Raw genomic sequence first — 19,018 nt, 5'->3', positions numbered from 1 at the left:
AAGAATTCCAAGATCATCAAAACCGCTTTCGCTGTGAAACTATCCACGATCCGGCTACCCACCCGCTCTGCGTTAAAGGGTGGGAGGAGGAAGTACCGCACGCACCAGCAGCACAGGCCTGGAGGGATTTCTTTCCCCTCGCGAGACCCGGGCGCGCCGCGGAGCCGCCGCCGCGCTCTATGACGCCGCCGCGGGGGGCCGCGCGGGACCGCGCGCCGGCCGCCACTAGCTTCCGCCGCGCCCGCGGCGCTCTCGGCCCCCCTTTCCCTTTCCGCTCCGGAAGCGCGCGCCGCCGCGGGGCCGCGTGCAGGGGCCGCGGGAGCGCGCCAGCGCGTGCGTGCGTGAATGCCAGTGAACGAGCGAGGTCGCGAGCGCCCTGGCGCCGCGTGAGAGCTGTAGTAGCGGCGGCTCCCAGGTGAGCACAGCGCGGACTCCCCTTTTGTCCCTCCCCGGGGCGCGTCCGCCACCATCCCCGCGGTTCGGGATCCGTTTCCCCTCCCCGGGGCCCAAACGGCGGCGAGCACTCGGGGTGGGTACCAGCAAGCCTGCGCGGGAGGTCGGAAGGCAGGCCCTCTGCTCGGCTACCTCGGCCCGGCCAGCCCCCGGAGCGGCGGGTGTAACCACAACAAAGGCTGCCGGGCCTGTGGTCGTCCGCACCCCTGCCCGCCCTGTGGGAACGGCCGTCCTGCCCTCAAGATGCGTTGGAGGCGGCTCGGGTCTGGGTCGCCTCTGAATTGGAATGTGGCTGCGACCGGTACTTGGGCTCTGGCCGCTGCTGCCCACCTGCGTACTCGAATCTGAACCCTGAGGCCTAAGGGACCGTCTTCTGCCTACCTCCTTGGCAAGGGGTCGTGATGGGGTGGTGAATAGAGCTGCAGATACCTGGAAAACAAACGTTTACTTTGGGCTGAGATTTTTGTGTATTGGGTATGGACTTGGGGCCCTGTTATATAGCTACAGAAATGTGATGTCACATGAACCAAATGACAGTTTAAAAAATGCCAAAGTGTGTGTGTGTGTGTATGTGTGTAGTTCCTGATATATCCTCAAAGCACCAGTATTTCTATTGGTAGCTCTGCATGACCTTTGCAACTTGTGAGCCGTCCCAGTGACTCCCACGCAGGCTTTGGCAAAATCTTGTCTTGATTGAATAACAAAGGGTTATTATTATTGTGTGATAAACTATTACATAATTTTACCCTCCACACCCCCCCCCCCATGTCTTCTGAAGAGAATCTTTTCTTTATGAAGGCACCGTTTATCTTATTTATTCTCCCCAGGGTGCTGTACTGCTGAGATATACCCCAGCCCTTTCATTTATTTATTTATTTTTTTAATTTTGAGACAGAGTCTTGCTAGGTTGCTTAAGGCTTCGTTGAATTGCTGAGGCCCCCAACTTGTCGATCCTCCTGCCTCAACCTCTTCAGTCATTGGGGTTACAGGCACGCCCACCAGCCTAGCTCTGGATCCTGCTGTGAAGTAAACATTAGCAAGAGTTACTTAGGGGATTGTTGGATAAATTTTCCTGTAAATTAAGTAAAATGATGAGTGTTTAAAACCTTCCAATAACCCTGTTAGATACTATGAATCTAAATTTAAACCTGAAAAGTTTCCCAAGACCCTGGGCAATGCATCACCTCTGATGAACTGTGACCACTTAGGAAAGCAGATGGTTTATAACTGTTGGGGACTATTACTGGAAATACACATATGGGGATAATTCTGTTGTATATATCTGGAGGGAGTGAAGGAAAGTGCAGGAAACTAGGTTGAAAACATTTTTCTGCGTGCTATCACTAGCAAAGAGCAGAATAAGAACTCAATCTTAAGTATCTTAACCCCAGACGCCTTCATGATAAACATTCTTTAAATGACTATTTGTCAGGTCCTCCTTTAGGCACTGGGGATGTAAAAATGAGCAAGACGTCAGACACTCCCAATGTGATCTGGTAAGGCATGGATTTTTTTTTTTTTTTTTTTTTGAGATGAGGATGATCTGTGTTTCAAGGCTGGTCTGGAACTCCAGGACTCAAGTCATCCTCCCACCTCAGCCTCCCAAGTAGCTGGGACTATAGGCATGCCAGCTGTAACCAGTCTGATAAGGAGATAAGTATAGGAGATGGGGAAGAAAACCCTCTTCCTCTAGCCTCTTAGACTCTGTAGCTGAAGCCCTGGAAATTAAATTGACAAGACAGATCACCAAGTGAAAAGCCTACTGAATTTTATTTGACATTAATTTTTGTCATGACACACAGCTTTCTTGAAAAAGAAGTGAAGATCTGAAGAAGTAGCTAGGCCTGAGAGTTTATGTACCATTTTTTTTTAACAAAGAAAACAATAAATTGTGGAAACAGAAGACAAAGAAAAAAAGATTATAGGTCTCTAGGGACTATAAACTGTGGAAAGGTATACATAAGGGAGAATGAATGGAAGATAAGGGCTTTTTGAGGGTCTATTTGTACAGGTCCCTCAGTGCCATCTTTCTTTTTCATGGTCAGATACCTTCTTTGGGAGAGGGGAATTTTATGGCTGTTCTCATTATTTGAAAATTTCTGATTTTAGTCAAATAAGGAATGTTTGAGAGTTATTTCTACATCTGTTGATTCTCAGTTGTCTTTAGCTCAAAATGATCCTTATGCTAAAATGGCATATTTTGGGTGGTATATTCTGAGACCCTTCACAGGCAAAATAGGAAACGGTTCATTATGTGACAGGGATTTCAAAGGTGTATCTGTAGTCAATTGGCTGTGGATAGACTTTGGGATTTAGACCTAGTTGGAGGTTGGGAAAGATACTTTCCTTTGCAGCATCCCAGCAAGTGGTCATCCAATCTTTTTAATGACTTAGGCTTCACTGAGCTACCTTCTCAGCCCTTTTTATTTTGAGATGTGGTCTTGCTAAGTTGCTGAGGCTAGCCTCGAACTTGCCATCTGCCTGCCTCAGGCTCCCAAGTCGCTAGGGATTACAGGCGTATGCTGCAGTGCCAGCTCCCTTAGTCATTGTTCTAATCATGACTTAGATTCTAGACTCTTTACCGTGGTCACAGAATTAAATGCTTCAATTCAGGAAGTTATTTGACCAAGCAAAATATAATACACCTAATATTAGCCATGGGGTAGAGGGGAAGGTAAAAATCTTGTCAGGGCAGGGGTTTAGGAAGAATGTCAGCCCCAACATTTACTACATGCCACATACACCATCATAAAAACCTTTAAGACTGTGTGCTGCTTTACCTGTATGATACAAGAACTTATAAAAACTTTTTTGGTTGCCAAGTCATAGTTTGCTGCCGGGTGAGCTCCAGCACTTTTTAAAATTGACTCTGAACCTTTTTAAGCTCAGCACATCTTCGTTCTTCACCTTCCTACATAACCGTATCTGAGTTATTACAGGTTGGGCACCCGTTTTCCAAAAACCTGACATTGAAAATGTTTCATTCTTAAGCTACATTTAAATTACTCAAGTCACTTGTATTTGCCAGGCCTTAGTTTCTTCATTCTAAGAAATGAATGCTCCCTACTAATGTACATATACCATCATAAAAAAACTTGATATAGGTCTCCTTTAAAATTATAGAGATTGGTAACAAATTCTTCTGTTATGTCATACACCCAAAAAGAGGCATTCTAGAAACATTTCAAGATTAGTGACTCCCAGAATTAGCACTCTTTGCTGGCAATACTTTTGAAATGCACTACTTCTCTGTGGAAAGGGGGTTTTGTTCACAAGCTTAGATTGAGATGGGAATGACTTGTTAATTTAAAGTTGGGAAGTATTATTATCTAATTCTTATTATTTTGCCCATCTTACTTCAAAATCATGGATATAACATATAATAGAAGCACAAATAGTCCTAAGAAGCAGAACAAACAGTAGATAATACTCTTTAAAGTGTGCCTGCTTTGGAATCCTGGCTATGCTCCTTACTAGCAGTGTGACTTTGGACAAGTTCTTGCTCTGTTTCAGTTTCTTTTTTGGAAAATTGGAATGACAAAACCTATTAAAGTTGCATTGCTTGTATATAGTAAATACTAGTAAATACTCCAGATAGCTATTAGTAATAGGAGAGCATATAGCACTAATACAAGTGAGGCATATTTATGCTGTGTAATTTTATTTCTTTAAATTTTAAACAAGTTTTTCTTAGGGATGTGGGTTGGAATGATCTGAATATGTTTTTAAAAGCAACTAGGAATGGGGGAGGAGTGATTCAGAAAATTTAAGCTTTTTGTATTGATGTATGACCCGATAAAATCAAGCAGAAACATTCATTGAGATGGTCAGATATCTATTAATAAGTTTATCTAAACATGTACTTACTTAGTGTGGGCAAATCATTTAGGGAAACTTACAGTTCTTTTATGACTTAGTAGGATTGCTCTTTCCTCATGCTTAAGATCTCTCTTTTCTTTTTGAACCTGGGTAGGGAGAATTGGATTTTAATGATTAGTCATAATTGTCAGTCATATTCTTTAGAGGTTTGTGATAGCCTATGATGATACACCCTGCACAAGCCTCAAGCCTCCCCTCCCGCTCATAAGTTTATATTCGTGGATTTTTACTGTATGTCTTTCCAGTTCATGCTATATGAATTTTTTTAATGTGTCTATGTCAATGAAAAATATAGCATTGTTTGGTTTATGTTTTAAGTTTTATATACTTGTATTGTTGATCATTTAATTCTGCTATTTTAGTCATAAATATTTTTGTAGATCTCAATTTACAAATGCTTGCAAAACATTTTATTGATCCATTTCCTCTTAGACATTGAAATTGATTCTAACTCATTGCTATTAGTGTTGTGATAAACATCTTTGTTCATATGCTCAAAATCAAACAGAAGTGTCAGAATCAAATTTTAAGCCTCAGTATGTCTGACTCAGTTTATTTCTTTTCAAACACTGAGCAGACTCCTATTCATCATTTATTGCACAAACACTATTTCGTGACAGTAATAAAAATATAACAATTTGAAAAACTTCACTAGAAAAGTTCTAGAACTAATAAATGAATTCAGTAAAGTAGCAGGATATAAAATCAACATGCATAAATTTAATGCACTTTTTTCATAAGTGATGAATCCTCTGAAAGAGAAATTAGGGAAACTACTCCATTCACAATAGCTTCAAAAAAAAATAAAATACTTGGGAATCAATCTATCAAAAGAGGTAAAAGATCTCTACAATGAAAACTACAGAACACTAAAGAAAGAAATTAAAGAAAACCTTGGAAGATGTAAAAATCTCCCATGTTCTTGGATAGGCAGAATTAATATTGTCAAAATGGCCATAGTACCAAAGATGCTCTATAGTTTCAATGCAATTCTAATTAAAATCCCTGTGACGTTCCTCATATAAATAGAGAAAGCAATCATGAAATTCATCTGGAAAATTAAGAGACCCAGAATAGCCAAAGTAATCCTGAGCAGGAAGACTGATGCAAGAGGTATTACAATATCAGACCTTAAACTATACTACAGAGCAATAGTAACAAAAATTACATGGTAGTGGCACCAAAATAGACCGGTGGACCAGTAGTACAGAATAGAAGACACAAAGACAAACCTACCTCAATACAGTTTTCTCATATTAGACAAAGGTGCCAAAAACATAACTATGTAGAAAAGATAGCCTCTTCAACAAATGGTGCTGGGAAATTGGAAATCCATATGTAACAAAATGAAATTAAACCCCTATCTCTAACCCTCAACTCAAAATGGATCAAGGAACTAGAAATTAGATCAGAGACCCTGTACCACATAGAAGAAAAAATAGACTCGAATCTTCATCATGTTGGCTTAGGACCAGACTAACTTAACAAGACTCCCAGAGCACAAGAAATGAAAGCAAGAATCAATAAATAGGATGGATTCAAACTAAAAATCTTTTTCTCAGCAAAAGAAACAGTCAATAATGTGAAAAGAGAGCCTACAGAGTAGGAAAATATCTTTTCCACATGCACTTCAAATAGAGTACTAATCTCTAAATTTTGAAAGAACTTAAAAAACTTTATACCAAAAATACAAAGAACCCAATCAATAAATGGGCTAAGGAAATGAGCAGACAATTCGCAGAAGAAGATATACAGGCGATCAATAAATATATGAAAAAATGTTCAACATCTCTGGTAGTTAGAGAAATGCAAATCAAAACCACCCTAAGATTTCATCTTACCTCAATTAGAATGGCTATTATCAAGAACACAAGCAATAATAGGTGTTGTCTTGGATGTGGGGAAAAGGCACACTCATACATTGCTGGTGGAATTGCAAATTGGTGCAGCCACTCTGGAAAGCAGCATGTAGATTCCTCAGAAAACTTGAAGTGGTTTTACATTATACTCAAAGGACTTACAATCAGCATACTACACTAATGCAGCCACATCAATGTTTATAAAGCCTCAATTCACAGTAACTAGATTGTGGAACCAACCTAGATGCCCTTCAATAGATGAATGGATAAAGAAACTGGTATATACCATAAAGAAATTAGCCATAAAGAAAAATAAAATACGGCATTAGCCATATTAAATGGATGGAGTTGGAGAATATCATGCTAAGTGAAATAAACCAATCCCAAAAAACCAAAGATTGAATGTTTTCTCTGATAAGTGGATGATTATACATAAAGGGGAGGTGGAGCGGGGCAAGAGAAGAATGGAGGAACTTTGGATTGTGTAGAGGGAAATGAGGTGGGGAGGGGGCGGGAGAAGGAAAGATAGTGCAATGAGACAGACATCATTACCCTATGTACATGTATGATTACATGAATGGTATGAATCTATATCGTGTACAACCATAGAAATGAAAAGTTGTGCCCCGTTTGTATACAATGGGGCAAAGTGCAGTCCGTAAAAATAAAATTTAAAAAAATATATGAAAATGTGCAGTAGGATTGTGACTTTTGTTGTAACAGATCAATTTTTAATTTCTATTTTTGTCTCCTAGTTTTTATTTAAATGTATAAATTGTATGAATACAGTTATTAAATTGTATTATTTAATGACAAATATTCTGTATATATTTTTCATGCTTATATATTATATCAGGTTTATAAACTTTTTCAGTCAAGGGTCAGTTAGTAAATATTTGTCTTTGTGGGTTATAGGGCCTCTGTCTCAAGTACTCAGCTCTGTAGTTGTATGAAAACTGTCAGAGATAATATCAAAACTCATGAATGAGGCTGTATTCCAGTAAAACTTTATTTACAAAAACAGGTAAGCCAGATTTGGTCCTGGACAATAGTTTGCTTACCTCTGATGAGCTAAATTATTACTTTGATGGAATCATAACTTTTATACAAGTTTTCAGTATTACACGTGATAGTTATTTTAAATATTATATTCTTAGGATAAATTTGCAGAAACGAAGTAACTGATTTCAAAGGGTATGTGGATTTTCCATGACTCTGAAAATTAACTGTGAAATACTCTAAAAGCCATTTAAGTTTTCATAAATGAATGAGAGGACTTTGATTTCTATGTGCATAAATACAAAGTCTAAAACCTTACTAGGCATCTTATTTTGGGGACTTGGGAAGAAAGCTCCTCTCTGTTAATTTGACTTTTTGTTTGTTTGTTTGTTTATATTTTGCAGTAGTGGAACTGAATCCAGGACCCTAGGCAAACATTAGGCAGAATAGGCAAGCAGTCTACCATTGAGCTACACCTCCAGAGTCACCTCTGTTTATTTGAACTTTAAAATGTAAAGAGGACATTAATCTGTGCTATAGAAAATAATACATCTTGTATTTTAATGTTTATTAGATATAAATTTTATAATCAAGTTTCCTAAATATTAAGATATACTTAAACATATTTCTGTTTAAATCTAATTTTGGGTTAAAATTTTAAAACTCACTTATATTTTGATTATAAATAGCTTTTATATATATATTTCCCTGAACATTATACACCATTTGCAAAATTGCTTACCACCACAATTTTTTTTATTATGTTTTATTATCTTAAGTATCTCAAGCACACATCAAGATACACTTTCAAATCTAAGGAAATCCTCCTAAGCACTTAGACTTTGTTATAAAACTTCAAAGTCCAAACTTACTGAATTGATTCCCTTAAGCACTTAAAAATGTATTATAGTTAAATTTTTAAAGTTAAAGTCTAAAGGCTGGAACCCTCGGCACTATACATACATACAAAATAATAATAATTGACCCAAGTTTTATAAGTGTAATGAGAATATCTTGAAGTCCTCAAACACTTAAAGGCAAACAAAATTATTCAATGGTTATAAAATAATTATCACACATACTTAGCCTAATTATTGTTATTATCATTATTAGTGGTGATGGTCCTGGTGATTTAACCCAGAAGTGCTCTACCCCTGAGCTACTTCCCCAGCCCTTTTTTATATTTTGAGAAAAGGTCTCATTAATTTTCCGAGACTAGTCTCAAACTTGTGATCTTCCTGCCTCAATCTCTGGATTCACTGGGTTTACAGGTATGCATCATCATACTGGACTACGTTATTGCTTATAGAAATTTTGATTTATTTCTAAATCATGTCTATACTTGTTTTTATAACCTCTCAGATTACAAGGTCACTTAAAGACTACAGCCTGTTTTGCTATAATGGAATTGATTATAGTCAATTACATTGAATATAGTGATGAGCATGTAATTGCATTATTGGCAATAACATGTTATTGAGAACACTTACGTGCCTTTCCTTTAACTTAATATTATCCATTCTTTTTGATCATTGTGAACTCATGACTTTCCATAAATTTTAATAATCTTTACATAATATTTTTTGTTTTTATAGTACTAAATTGTCTAGCTTATACAGTGGTAGCCCCTTTAAACTGGATCCTTTGTTTCATTGTCATAACTCAAAAGCATATTTGAATATCATGCTTTCTGACCATGATAAGGTAATGTAATAAGGTGCTTGTTTTTCTTTACCTCCAGCAATAAAATCAGCTGCCTTCCAGGGAATCATGGTTTTTGTAGTGGAGAATAGTACTAAAGATCAAACTGAACTATCAGTAAAAGATAATGTGACACTGCTTTTTTAGATCACTGTTAACAACAGAGGTAAATACTTTTTAAAGGCTATGACTTTATCATGATGTTTCCAATTTCATTCCAATTATTAAAATAATAAAATATTTTAAATCATTGTAGTACATATATATAAATTTATAGTTCAACTAGTAATTTAAGGTTTGTAACAAAAACAGTGGTCCCTAACCCATGATCCCAAACATTTTTATCCATTTCTTCAAATATTTAACTTCATGTGTCTAACTAGTGTGCCTTGAATTCCCTATTTTAGGCATTGACTGTCTGCTATGAAATGTCTCTTAAACCAAACCCTCTTTAACAGATACAGATATATATTCTTCCCCTGTCGTCTTCTGTGGGTGATTGTGTCACATCTTCCAAGCTACTAGTGCAGTTTTTTATGAGTGCCTTCAAAAAGAAGGGACTGAGACCTCTGAAACTGTGAGCCCCTACATAAACTTTTCCTCTTTAAAGTTGTTCTTGTCAGGTCCTTTAGTCACAGCAATAAAAAGCTGGCTAAAACAACTAATATAAAATTTAAAAAAAATTGTAAGTTACTTTTTAGTCTGATATTTACACTTTACTCTTTTTCAGATATATTTTTGCCATCATGGATCGGTTTGAAGATATATCAGAAGGTGAAGTTGACCATTCTTTCTTTGATAGTGACTTTGAAGAACAAGCAAAGAAATGTGAAAGTAACTTAGTTGTGGAAAAGCAAAATGATGACCCTGAAGAGAGAATAAATAAGAATACAGGAAATATAAACTTGAAATTTGGAATACAAACAAAGAAATGTTATCTTACTGAGAAGGGAAATGAAAGAAAAGCAAAAATTCCTCCAGATGAACATCTTGTAAAGAATGATATTTTGCATACCAGTTCTTCATCATTGACCACTTCTTCAGGCTCGAAAAAATTGAGTGATGCTGCAACAGGACAGAAAATACATTTGCCCATTCCAAATAGAATTCCCAAAATTGTAAAAGAAGGTGAAGATGATTACTATACTGATGGAGAGGAAAGCAGTGATGATGGCAAAAAACATGTGAAGTCCAGGTCAGCTAAATCATCTACTAACTTCAAAAAAAGCGTGAGCAAAAAGTATTCCAAAATAAGTTCCTCTTCCTCTTCTTTGTCTTCCTCATCTTCAAGTTCAGGTACAGACTGTTCAGATGCAGTATCAGATATTTGTAAATCTCATTCCCGTCCATTATCAAGGAAACATATATCTGGTGTAACCCTCTTATCACCAAAACAGAAATATAAGTCAAGAATAAAATCAGCAGGAACACAGCATTCAAGAACTAAACCAAAAATTGGTGACTACCCAGAGGAATCTGAAGATACTGTGACAGATGTTACTCCTTTATCAACTCCAGACATTAGCCCTGTTCAGTCTTTTGAATTGGGTGCATCAAATGACCAAAAAGTAAAAGTTAAAAGGCAAGAAAATGTGAGTCAAGAGGTATATGAAGATGTCGAGATTTTAAAAAATGATTCAAAATATTTGAAAACAGCCAAGAAAGGGAAAGAAAAATATGGACCTAATCTTGCCCCAAAGTCACCAGTGTTAGATTCTGATTTAGATCACAGATATAATCAAAAAGTCTTACATGACACAATGGATCTGAATCATCTTTTAAAAGGTAATTTTCTTTTCTCTTTAAAATTTGTACATTAAATTTTTTTATTAAGCTTAAATATTGAATGCTGTGAATTTACACTGATTTTTCGAGTAGCTATCTTGTGTTGATTGAAATGATTGATATATCATGAAAATATCTGGAATATTATTTGTATTATCAGAAAAGATAGATATTGCAAAGGTTATCAGTAAAACTAGAAGCTTCACATTAACTTTATTTTAGTGCCTTACACAAACTCAAAATGCCTACCACTCTCTTCCTCCAGCTCTGGTGATGTCTTCATTCTTAGGCTTTTAGGAGATAATCTGAAGCAGTTTTCAGTATTCATCTGTACACATTGACATTGTCCAGAGAAATTGTCTCTTCCTCTCACTCTCTTCAGTGGAGGAAACTATAAAGAAATATCTCCAGCCCACTTGCACTTACATCTCATTACCTAGAATTAGCTTACATTCCCATTCCTGAACCAGTAATTGGCAAAGGAAGTGGGATTATTCCTCACCAATCAGACTCACCGTGGAGTTGGAGATGGGAAAAGTAGGAATGTATGCTAATTGGGCAATCAACTTTGTCTACAAAAGCTTCTAAACTTTAATATGTATATAGGCCACGGAATCTTGTTAAAATGAAGATTTTTCTTCAGTGAGACTAAGGTGGAGCCCAAAGCAGCATTTCTAACTAGTGCCCAGTGGTAATACCAATTCTGCTGATCCAAGGACCATCCTCTGGATATCATGAAACTACTGTTTGGTTCTGTTTAAAATAAATACAGACACCTCTTAACTATTCTTTTCTAGCCCATTTTTGAAACTTAGATGGATGTAGTGACCCTATATAATAGTTCTAAGTAGAGAAAACAATGATCCCACCCTAAATTTCTGAATTTCTAATTAAATCAAAATACCATAGAAACTTCAACATAGAGGCTGAGCTGAAATGTAGCAGCAAGCTTTATTCATACTGCTTGCTATACAGAAGAGAGCTCTGCTCTAGCAGTCTTGTCAGTTAGTGGTGCTCAGGGCTTTTTAAGGCGCAGGAACAAAGGTGGCATTTTGCCAATTGGTACATCTGTTGTTGGAATTCATAATATGACAATCCACCAAGGATTCTTTATTATATAGCATTTTAAACACTAATTATGAATATCAGTTCATTGCAAGGTAGGTCTTTAGATTTTCAAAATCATTATTCTTGCTGCATTACACACTGATACTTTGTAGATCCAAGAATATTTTCGTAAATTTTCTTTCTTTTCCCTCATATAATTGAACCATGCTCATGGTAGATGGAGGCACAACCAAACTTGTGCCTTTTCTGCTTTTATCTCATGCAATACACTTTTATCACTTTGAACTTTTACCAAATAGGATTTTTTCCTAGGCCTCTTTGGTTCAAATATATATTTTTTTTATGGTGTTTTTCACATTCTTGGAAGATAAATCTACTTCGTGTGGGGAAGATGATAGTGATAAAGTATAACAAATTTTTAAAAATTTTTAGCACAACATACAATCCTATCAAAATAGTTTAGCAGCATATGCTGTACATACTCTCAATTTAAACATTTTTACTGGCTTACATACAGAGATGCATTAAAGTATTTATTGATTCCAGTAGTAAATTTTGAGTAAAATATTTTGTGAGTTTTTATAGCATAAATTGGCCAAGAGTTCAGAAAGTGAGGAATGCCTATATAACTAACAGTGTTCACATGTATCAGTTTAAAATAAATTTTGTTTATTAAATACAAATTCAGATTTCAAAATACTAAACCTGTAAAACAAATATTAATAAAAGAATATAAAACCAAATATCCCATAAAGACCATGGAATAATTAAACAGTGTTGAATTGGATACTTTTATGGCAAGGTGGAGAAAATTCTGTACATAGAATCAGAAAATTTTAAGGCTTCTTTGTGTTATTAACATGTCCATAAACAAACCAGTAATTATTTTGAGCCCCAGATTCTTCATTTGTAGGACAGGGTAGTCAGTGTAGTTTATGGTAGGTTTCATTCTAAATTCAGAGTTCTCAGGTTCTGTAAGAAGTATTAGGAGGGAAGATCAGTGCAGACTGGCATTATTAGATATGATTTTAAAGTAGAAGTTGAAATATTAGTAGAATTTCTGAATATTCAGCTTCCTTTTTTGGAAGGTGGACTTGGGGAATTTTTCCATCCCCACCCTAAACATGCCTTTGCTATGTAAATCTCAAAAAAGTGTGATTGGAATTAGATTTTTTTTTTTCAGTACTAGGGGTTGAACACAGGACCTTGCACATGCTAGGCAAGTGTTCAACCACTGAGGTACAGTAGCTTTTTCCTTTTTTAAATTTTAATTTGAGACAGGGTCTCCGTAAGTTGCCTTGAACTTGGGATCCTCCTGCCTGGCCTCCCAAGTAGCTGGGATTACAGTTGTATACTACTACCATTGTGCCATGCTAGAATTAGATCTTTGACCTTGAACTGCATAAACCCTTTAATAGGCAGAAAGGGCCTTAAATTTGGAGTAGTAAACAAGTTTTGAATCAGGCTATGGCATGAGCCTCACATATTTGGAGAGCATTGAAAAAGTTGATAAGACTAGATTTGAAAGCATTTTGTACTTTGTGTATATAAAATTGTCAGTTTAGGAAGAATCTGAAATCAGGGCAAAATAGAGATGTTTTAGAAATGCATGACCCCAAAATTAACCACATAGATTATGTATGAAATAAACACTACAGTGTGTATTTTTTTTTAAGTCATAGATGGACATAGTACCTTTATTTATTTTTATGTGATGCTGAGGAGTGAACCCAGTGCCTCATATGTGCTAGGCAAGCCCTCTACCACTGAGCTACAACCCCAGCCCTACAGTATGTAATTTGAGAAGAAAAATACATAGAAAGAAATTTAACTGAGGAAGCATTGATGAGTTGGTTAAATTATTCTACTAAGATACCAGCACAGGAAAGAATGAAGTGAAATGCCTTGAGCAAGGGTAAGATTCATATCTTGTTATATACCAGAAGAAAGGGGATGCCTAGCAGCCATTCGATCCCTTCTTTGTTGGTAAGCTATAAGAAATCTTAATACCCTCAACACACTACCACGTATTACTAAAGATTTCAAAAAGCTAAAATCGGGCTGGGGAGATAGCTCAGTCGGTAGAGTGCTTGCCCTGTAAGCACAAGGCCCTGGGTTCGATCCCCAGTACCCAAAAAAAAAAAAGCTAAAATCAATACAGAGGCCCAGTTCTCATGATAAAGGATGTAATATTTGAAACTTAAAAAGACCAAGCCCAAAGATTTTAGAGAGAATCTGCAAGGATGAAACAGTTTTCACTAATAAAACTAAACTTGACTTGATTTTTATATTCTCCTTCTGCTACATGTGTACAGTAGTCTTTCAGGGCCTATGTGGCAATGGCAGCACAATTGTGCAGAGGCAGCTATGAGAATCCAGCTGTCTTTCTATTAAGCCAGGCATTAAAAAATTTGCAAAACTGTTAAGTTCTGCTACTAACACTTTTGTGTTTTAAAAAATGTTATATTAACATATAGTTAATTATTATCAAAGGAATGAATAAATATCTTTTAAAATTTAATACTAAAATTTTGGAGAAATTTGGGGGAAAATATTTTACTTAGTTAACCTAAGAGAGGAAAATAAGAAGTAAAAAGATTTTTAAAAAATCATAGGAGAAGAGGGCAATAAGCGAATGACTTAACTTAGCAAAAGAGAGTAGCACCAAGTTAGAAGTTAAACTAAAAATACTATTCAGCTTTAAAAAAGGAAGGGCATTATACTAAGAGAAATAAACTAGTCTCAAAAAAACTATGATTCCAATTACATAAAGTACTTGTGACAGAAAGTAGAATTGTGATTGCCAGGGGCTGGGGAAAGGGATAAAATGGGGACTAATTGTTTAATAGGTATAGGGTTGCAATTTTTCACGGTAGAGAGCTATGAAGATGGATGATGATGATGGTTGCATAACATTTTTAATAACATTCAGTACCACTGAACTGTACACTTAAAAAATAAGATGGTAAATTTTCATTCTGTTTTGTTTTGTTGATCTTTTTTCCAATAAAAAATTGAAAATAAGACAGCCCTTTTGGTAGCATTTCTGTTATGCTAACTGTAGTTGGTCAATAAATACCTATTGATTTGGTAGGGGAAAATCCAACCTAAGAAGATATTTAAAATAGTATAGGAAGAGTGAAGTAAAGGTTTGAAAAAGATATGACATGTTAATCTCCTTTAAAAATGGGAAAAGAGAAGTATCAATCCTGTGAGTGCACAAAATAGAATTCAAGATGTGTAAAATACTAAAAGGGATGAAGGAGGGTGTTTTATGTTAGTAAATACACCAAAAAGTTTGAAAACAACAAAATTGACGAAGTCTCAATCTCTAAGGAACACTGTTAAATCAGTTAGAACATAAAAAGGATTAAGTGCTTGTGGGTTATACTTGTCCCACAGGCATTTTGTCACATAAATTTTTTTAAAGTGATAAAAATCATCGCTTGCTATTGCTACATTACAAATTACCCTATCACTTCTGGGATAGAGACACTTAAAAGTAGAGGCAACCCGATGACTGAGGACTGAGGACTGTAATTATCTGAGTGCTGGTTTACTCACATGTCAGGTGCCTAGGCTTGAGACCACCAGAAGACTGGGACTGCTGACCAGAGGACCCAAACATGGTCTCTCCATGTGGCCTGGCTTCCTGGACAAGGCTCCAAGCACTAATGTACCCGGGAAACAATACAGAAATCTCATTGCTTTTTATGACCTAACCTCTGAAGTCACATAGCATCATTTCTTTGATGCTGTGTTGGTTGAAATGATCATAAACTCTTCTAGGTTTAAAGTGGAGGGACATAGACCCTACCTCTTAATGGGAGGAATGTCAAATAATTGAGACATATCTTAAAATCTCTTCAATCCTATTTCTAGCCACACATTTATTTGTGTTTCTCCCATATGTGAAAATATATTCCCCTTTCCAGATATACCCCCGAGTCTCTAAATTCAAGACCTATATCAAGTGTAAGTATAGCTGAGATTCCTCAGGTGTGTCTCCTCAGCTACAGTTCTTCAAATACTTTGAGAATCTTTCTGGGAGACATGACACATGAGGAGTGGTTTTGTTCTGAATCTTGTAAGTCCTGGCTCTTTTATAATTTGCATGAAAACTGACCAGTTCCTTTTTTTAAGCTTATATCTATATCCTATGGATTCTTATTGTGTATAAAATAAACCAGAATGTACTTTCAACATTCTGCTCAGAGATCTGCTTAGCAAAATCCACCAGTGTAAGAGGAATTTTTCCCAATTTTCTTGTCACCATAGCCAACAGTATTGTTGAACAGTCTGCCACTGTATCCTATCAGACTTCAACAGTTTTCTCCAGGTCTTTCTAGCTTTACTTGTCACAAAGCTAGTGCCATGTATTTTAGATTTTGTACTTCCTGCTATAAGATTTTGTGTTACTGTTGCTCTGTTAACAGAGCACCACAAAACTTATTTGTGTAAAGCAGCAACCTTGGATGACTCAAAAACTAGGATTATAAAGTGCCTACACATGGCCTCTTTGATTTGACTTCCTCATACAGTGGCAGCGTTAAGGTAATCAGACATGTCTGATGGCCCAGGGGTCCCCAAGCACACATTTTAGCAAACGTGAGGGAGTGGACTGTGTCTCCTTTTATCACCCAGACTTGAAAGTTGCATATCATTTTGGCTGTACCTTGTTGATTAGCGCAGTTACAAGCCTGCCTATATTTAAAAGAGAGAATGTGAAGAATATCACAGAACTTTTCACCCAGCAAGTTATTAATAAAGAAGGCAAATTTAATAAATTAGTTATTCCTTAAATTATGGCCTTTGTTAAATACATTAGATTTTTAAAAATAATCTTTTAAATATCAATTTTAAAAGGATATATTCTTTTTTTAAGAGACATCATGAATATGACTACAGGATGTTTTTATTTAATTTTTTTTTTTTACATTTATTTTTATTGTAAACACATGGGATACATGTTGTTTCTGTTTGTACATGAAGTAAAGGCGTTACATTTGTGTAATCATACATTTACCTAGGGTAATAGTTTTTGATTCATTCTGTTATTTTCCCCCCTACACCCCTCCCACCCCTCTTTTCCCTCTATTCAGTCCCTCCTTCCTCCATTCTTGCCTCCCCACCCCCCATTATGTGTCATCATCCGCTTATCAGCGAGATTATTTGTCCTTTGGTTTTTTGAGATTGGCTTATCTCACTTAGTATGATATTCTCCAATTTCATCCATTTGCCTGCAAATGCCACAATTTTATTATTCTTTATGGCTGAGTAATATTCCATTGTATATATATGCCACAGTTTCTTTATCCATTCATCAACTGAAGGGCATCTAGGTTGGTTCCACAATCTGGCTATGGTGAATTGAGCAGCAAAGAACATTAATGTGACTGTATCTCTGTAGTATGCTGATTTTAAGTCCTTTGGGTATAGGCCAAGGAGTGGGATAGCTGGGTCAAATGGTGGTTCCATTCCAAGCTTTCTGAGGAATCTCCATACTGCTTTCCAGAGTGACTGCACTAATTTGCAACCCCACCAGCAATGTATGAGGGTACCTTTTTCCCCACATCCTCGCCAACACCTATTGTTGCTTGTGTTCTTGGTAATCGCCATTCTAATTGGGGTGAGATGAAATAGGATGAAGTTTTTAAAAGAACCAATATATAAATAAAAACTTACCTTTGTAGGGTTAGGGTTAGGGAGGGGGGCAAGAATGGAGGAAGGAAGGACTGTATAGAGGGAAAAGAAGGGTGGGAGGGGTGGGGGGGATGGGAAAAAATAACAGAATGAATCAAACAACATTACCCTATGTAAATTTATGATTACACAAATGGTATGCCTTTATTCCATGTACAGAGAAACAACATGTATCCCATTTGTTTACAATTAAAAAAAAAAAAAAGAAAAAAAACCTTACCTTTGGAATAAAATTTCCAATTACAGCATTACATGTAAACTTTTTAAATGCCATTTGTATCAAATAGCTTAGATAAAAGTAAATCTGATACTCTAGTAAGTGATGTCAGGTGACTCCAGAAGTGACACTATTGATGATGGATTGAAATACATGGGAAGAGCAGTATAGAATTATTTCACTAAGAAAAATTAGAGGAAAACAATATTTTTAAATATGTAAGTCTAAATATATATACTTATGTAAATATACCTGTATCCCTGGCAGTTTATTCATATTAAAACATTTTTTTAAATCTTAGTTGGAAATAGAGTGGATTTATATTTGAGATCACAAAGCATGCAAAGCATACAACATTATACTAAAATATATAGTACAGCAAGTAACTACTTTAGAAAAATATACTAGTAACACTTGCTGTCAGTATATAAGCACTCCATGTAGTTTTCTATCAGGAAGAGCTAGAATGCTAATTTTTTAAAACTGAATTAGATTAAATATCTTTAAAATTTTTTTGCTATTGCCTTTTTTACTTTCAAAAAGTTTGTTAAATGTCATTAGGAAATGATGGCTTTAATTTCCTTTGGAATTTAATCTTTTTTTTTTTTTTTTTTTTTTTTTTTTGGTGTGTGTGTGTGTGTGTGATACTGGGGCTCGAACTCAGGGCCTTGCTTGCAAGACAAGCACTCTACCAGCTGAGCTATCGCCCCAGCCCTTGGAATTTAATCTTATTGAGTTCTATATATAGCTAAATTAATTGAGAAACCATACAGAACTCTACAAGATAGGTATTTCTTGGAAGCAGGATAATTTAAAACGTGCAACACATTTATATCTTTCTAGGTGTGTTCTCATTCAAGTTTTGCCAGTTGGTGTGGTTTTCAACAAATTACCAACCATTAATTTCCATATTTCTCCTGTCAGGAAGCCACTGGGGTTTTTTTTGTTTGTTTTTTGAGGTGTTGGGGATGGAATCCAGAGCTGCATGCTTGTCAGGCAAGTGCACTACCACTGAGCTACATCCCCCGCCTTAATCGTTCTTTCGAAAGTTTCTGTAATGTTTCATGGCCTTCTGTTTGAGGTTTAAACCTAGGAAGGGTGGTAGAATTACTGTTTTTGTGACCTTGCCCAAGTGATTTAACTTTCCTGCACCGTGCTCATTTTTTAAAGGGGAGTAAAAATACCTTTTCCCTTTATAGCACTGTGCTTTAACAGTATAATGCTAGCCATGAAAAAGAAATAACAAAAATAGTCAAGTAAACACAAATAATGGTTACTTTTTAAAAATATTGTAACAAAAACAAATATCCCTGTCTACTAATCTGATATAGTATATTACCGTTGTTTAGTATAT

The 19,018-nt window shown here is 36.2% G+C and overlaps 1 protein-coding gene across 1 annotated transcript in view; it reads left to right on the top strand.

The window, feature by feature from the left end:
* Positions 1-282: 282 nt before the first annotated feature.
* Positions 283-19,018, top strand: part of Cfap97 (cilia and flagella associated protein 97) — a 35,527-nt gene continuing 16,791 nt past the window's right edge. Inside the window, exons 1-2 of the mRNA XM_047550533.1 lie at positions 283-415; positions 9,622-10,676. Coding sequence (XP_047406489.1) covers positions 9,638-10,676 — 1,039 coding nt within the window. The 5' untranslated portion in view covers positions 283-415; positions 9,622-9,637. The remainder of the gene's footprint in view (positions 416-9,621; positions 10,677-19,018) is intronic.

The sequence above is a fragment of the Sciurus carolinensis genome, chromosome 4 (assembly GCF_902686445.1).
Source record: "Sciurus carolinensis chromosome 4, mSciCar1.2, whole genome shotgun sequence".
In the NCBI taxonomy this organism is placed as follows: Eukaryota; Metazoa; Chordata; class Mammalia; order Rodentia; family Sciuridae; genus Sciurus; species Sciurus carolinensis.
This window is presented reverse-complemented; position numbering and strand designations above follow the sequence as displayed.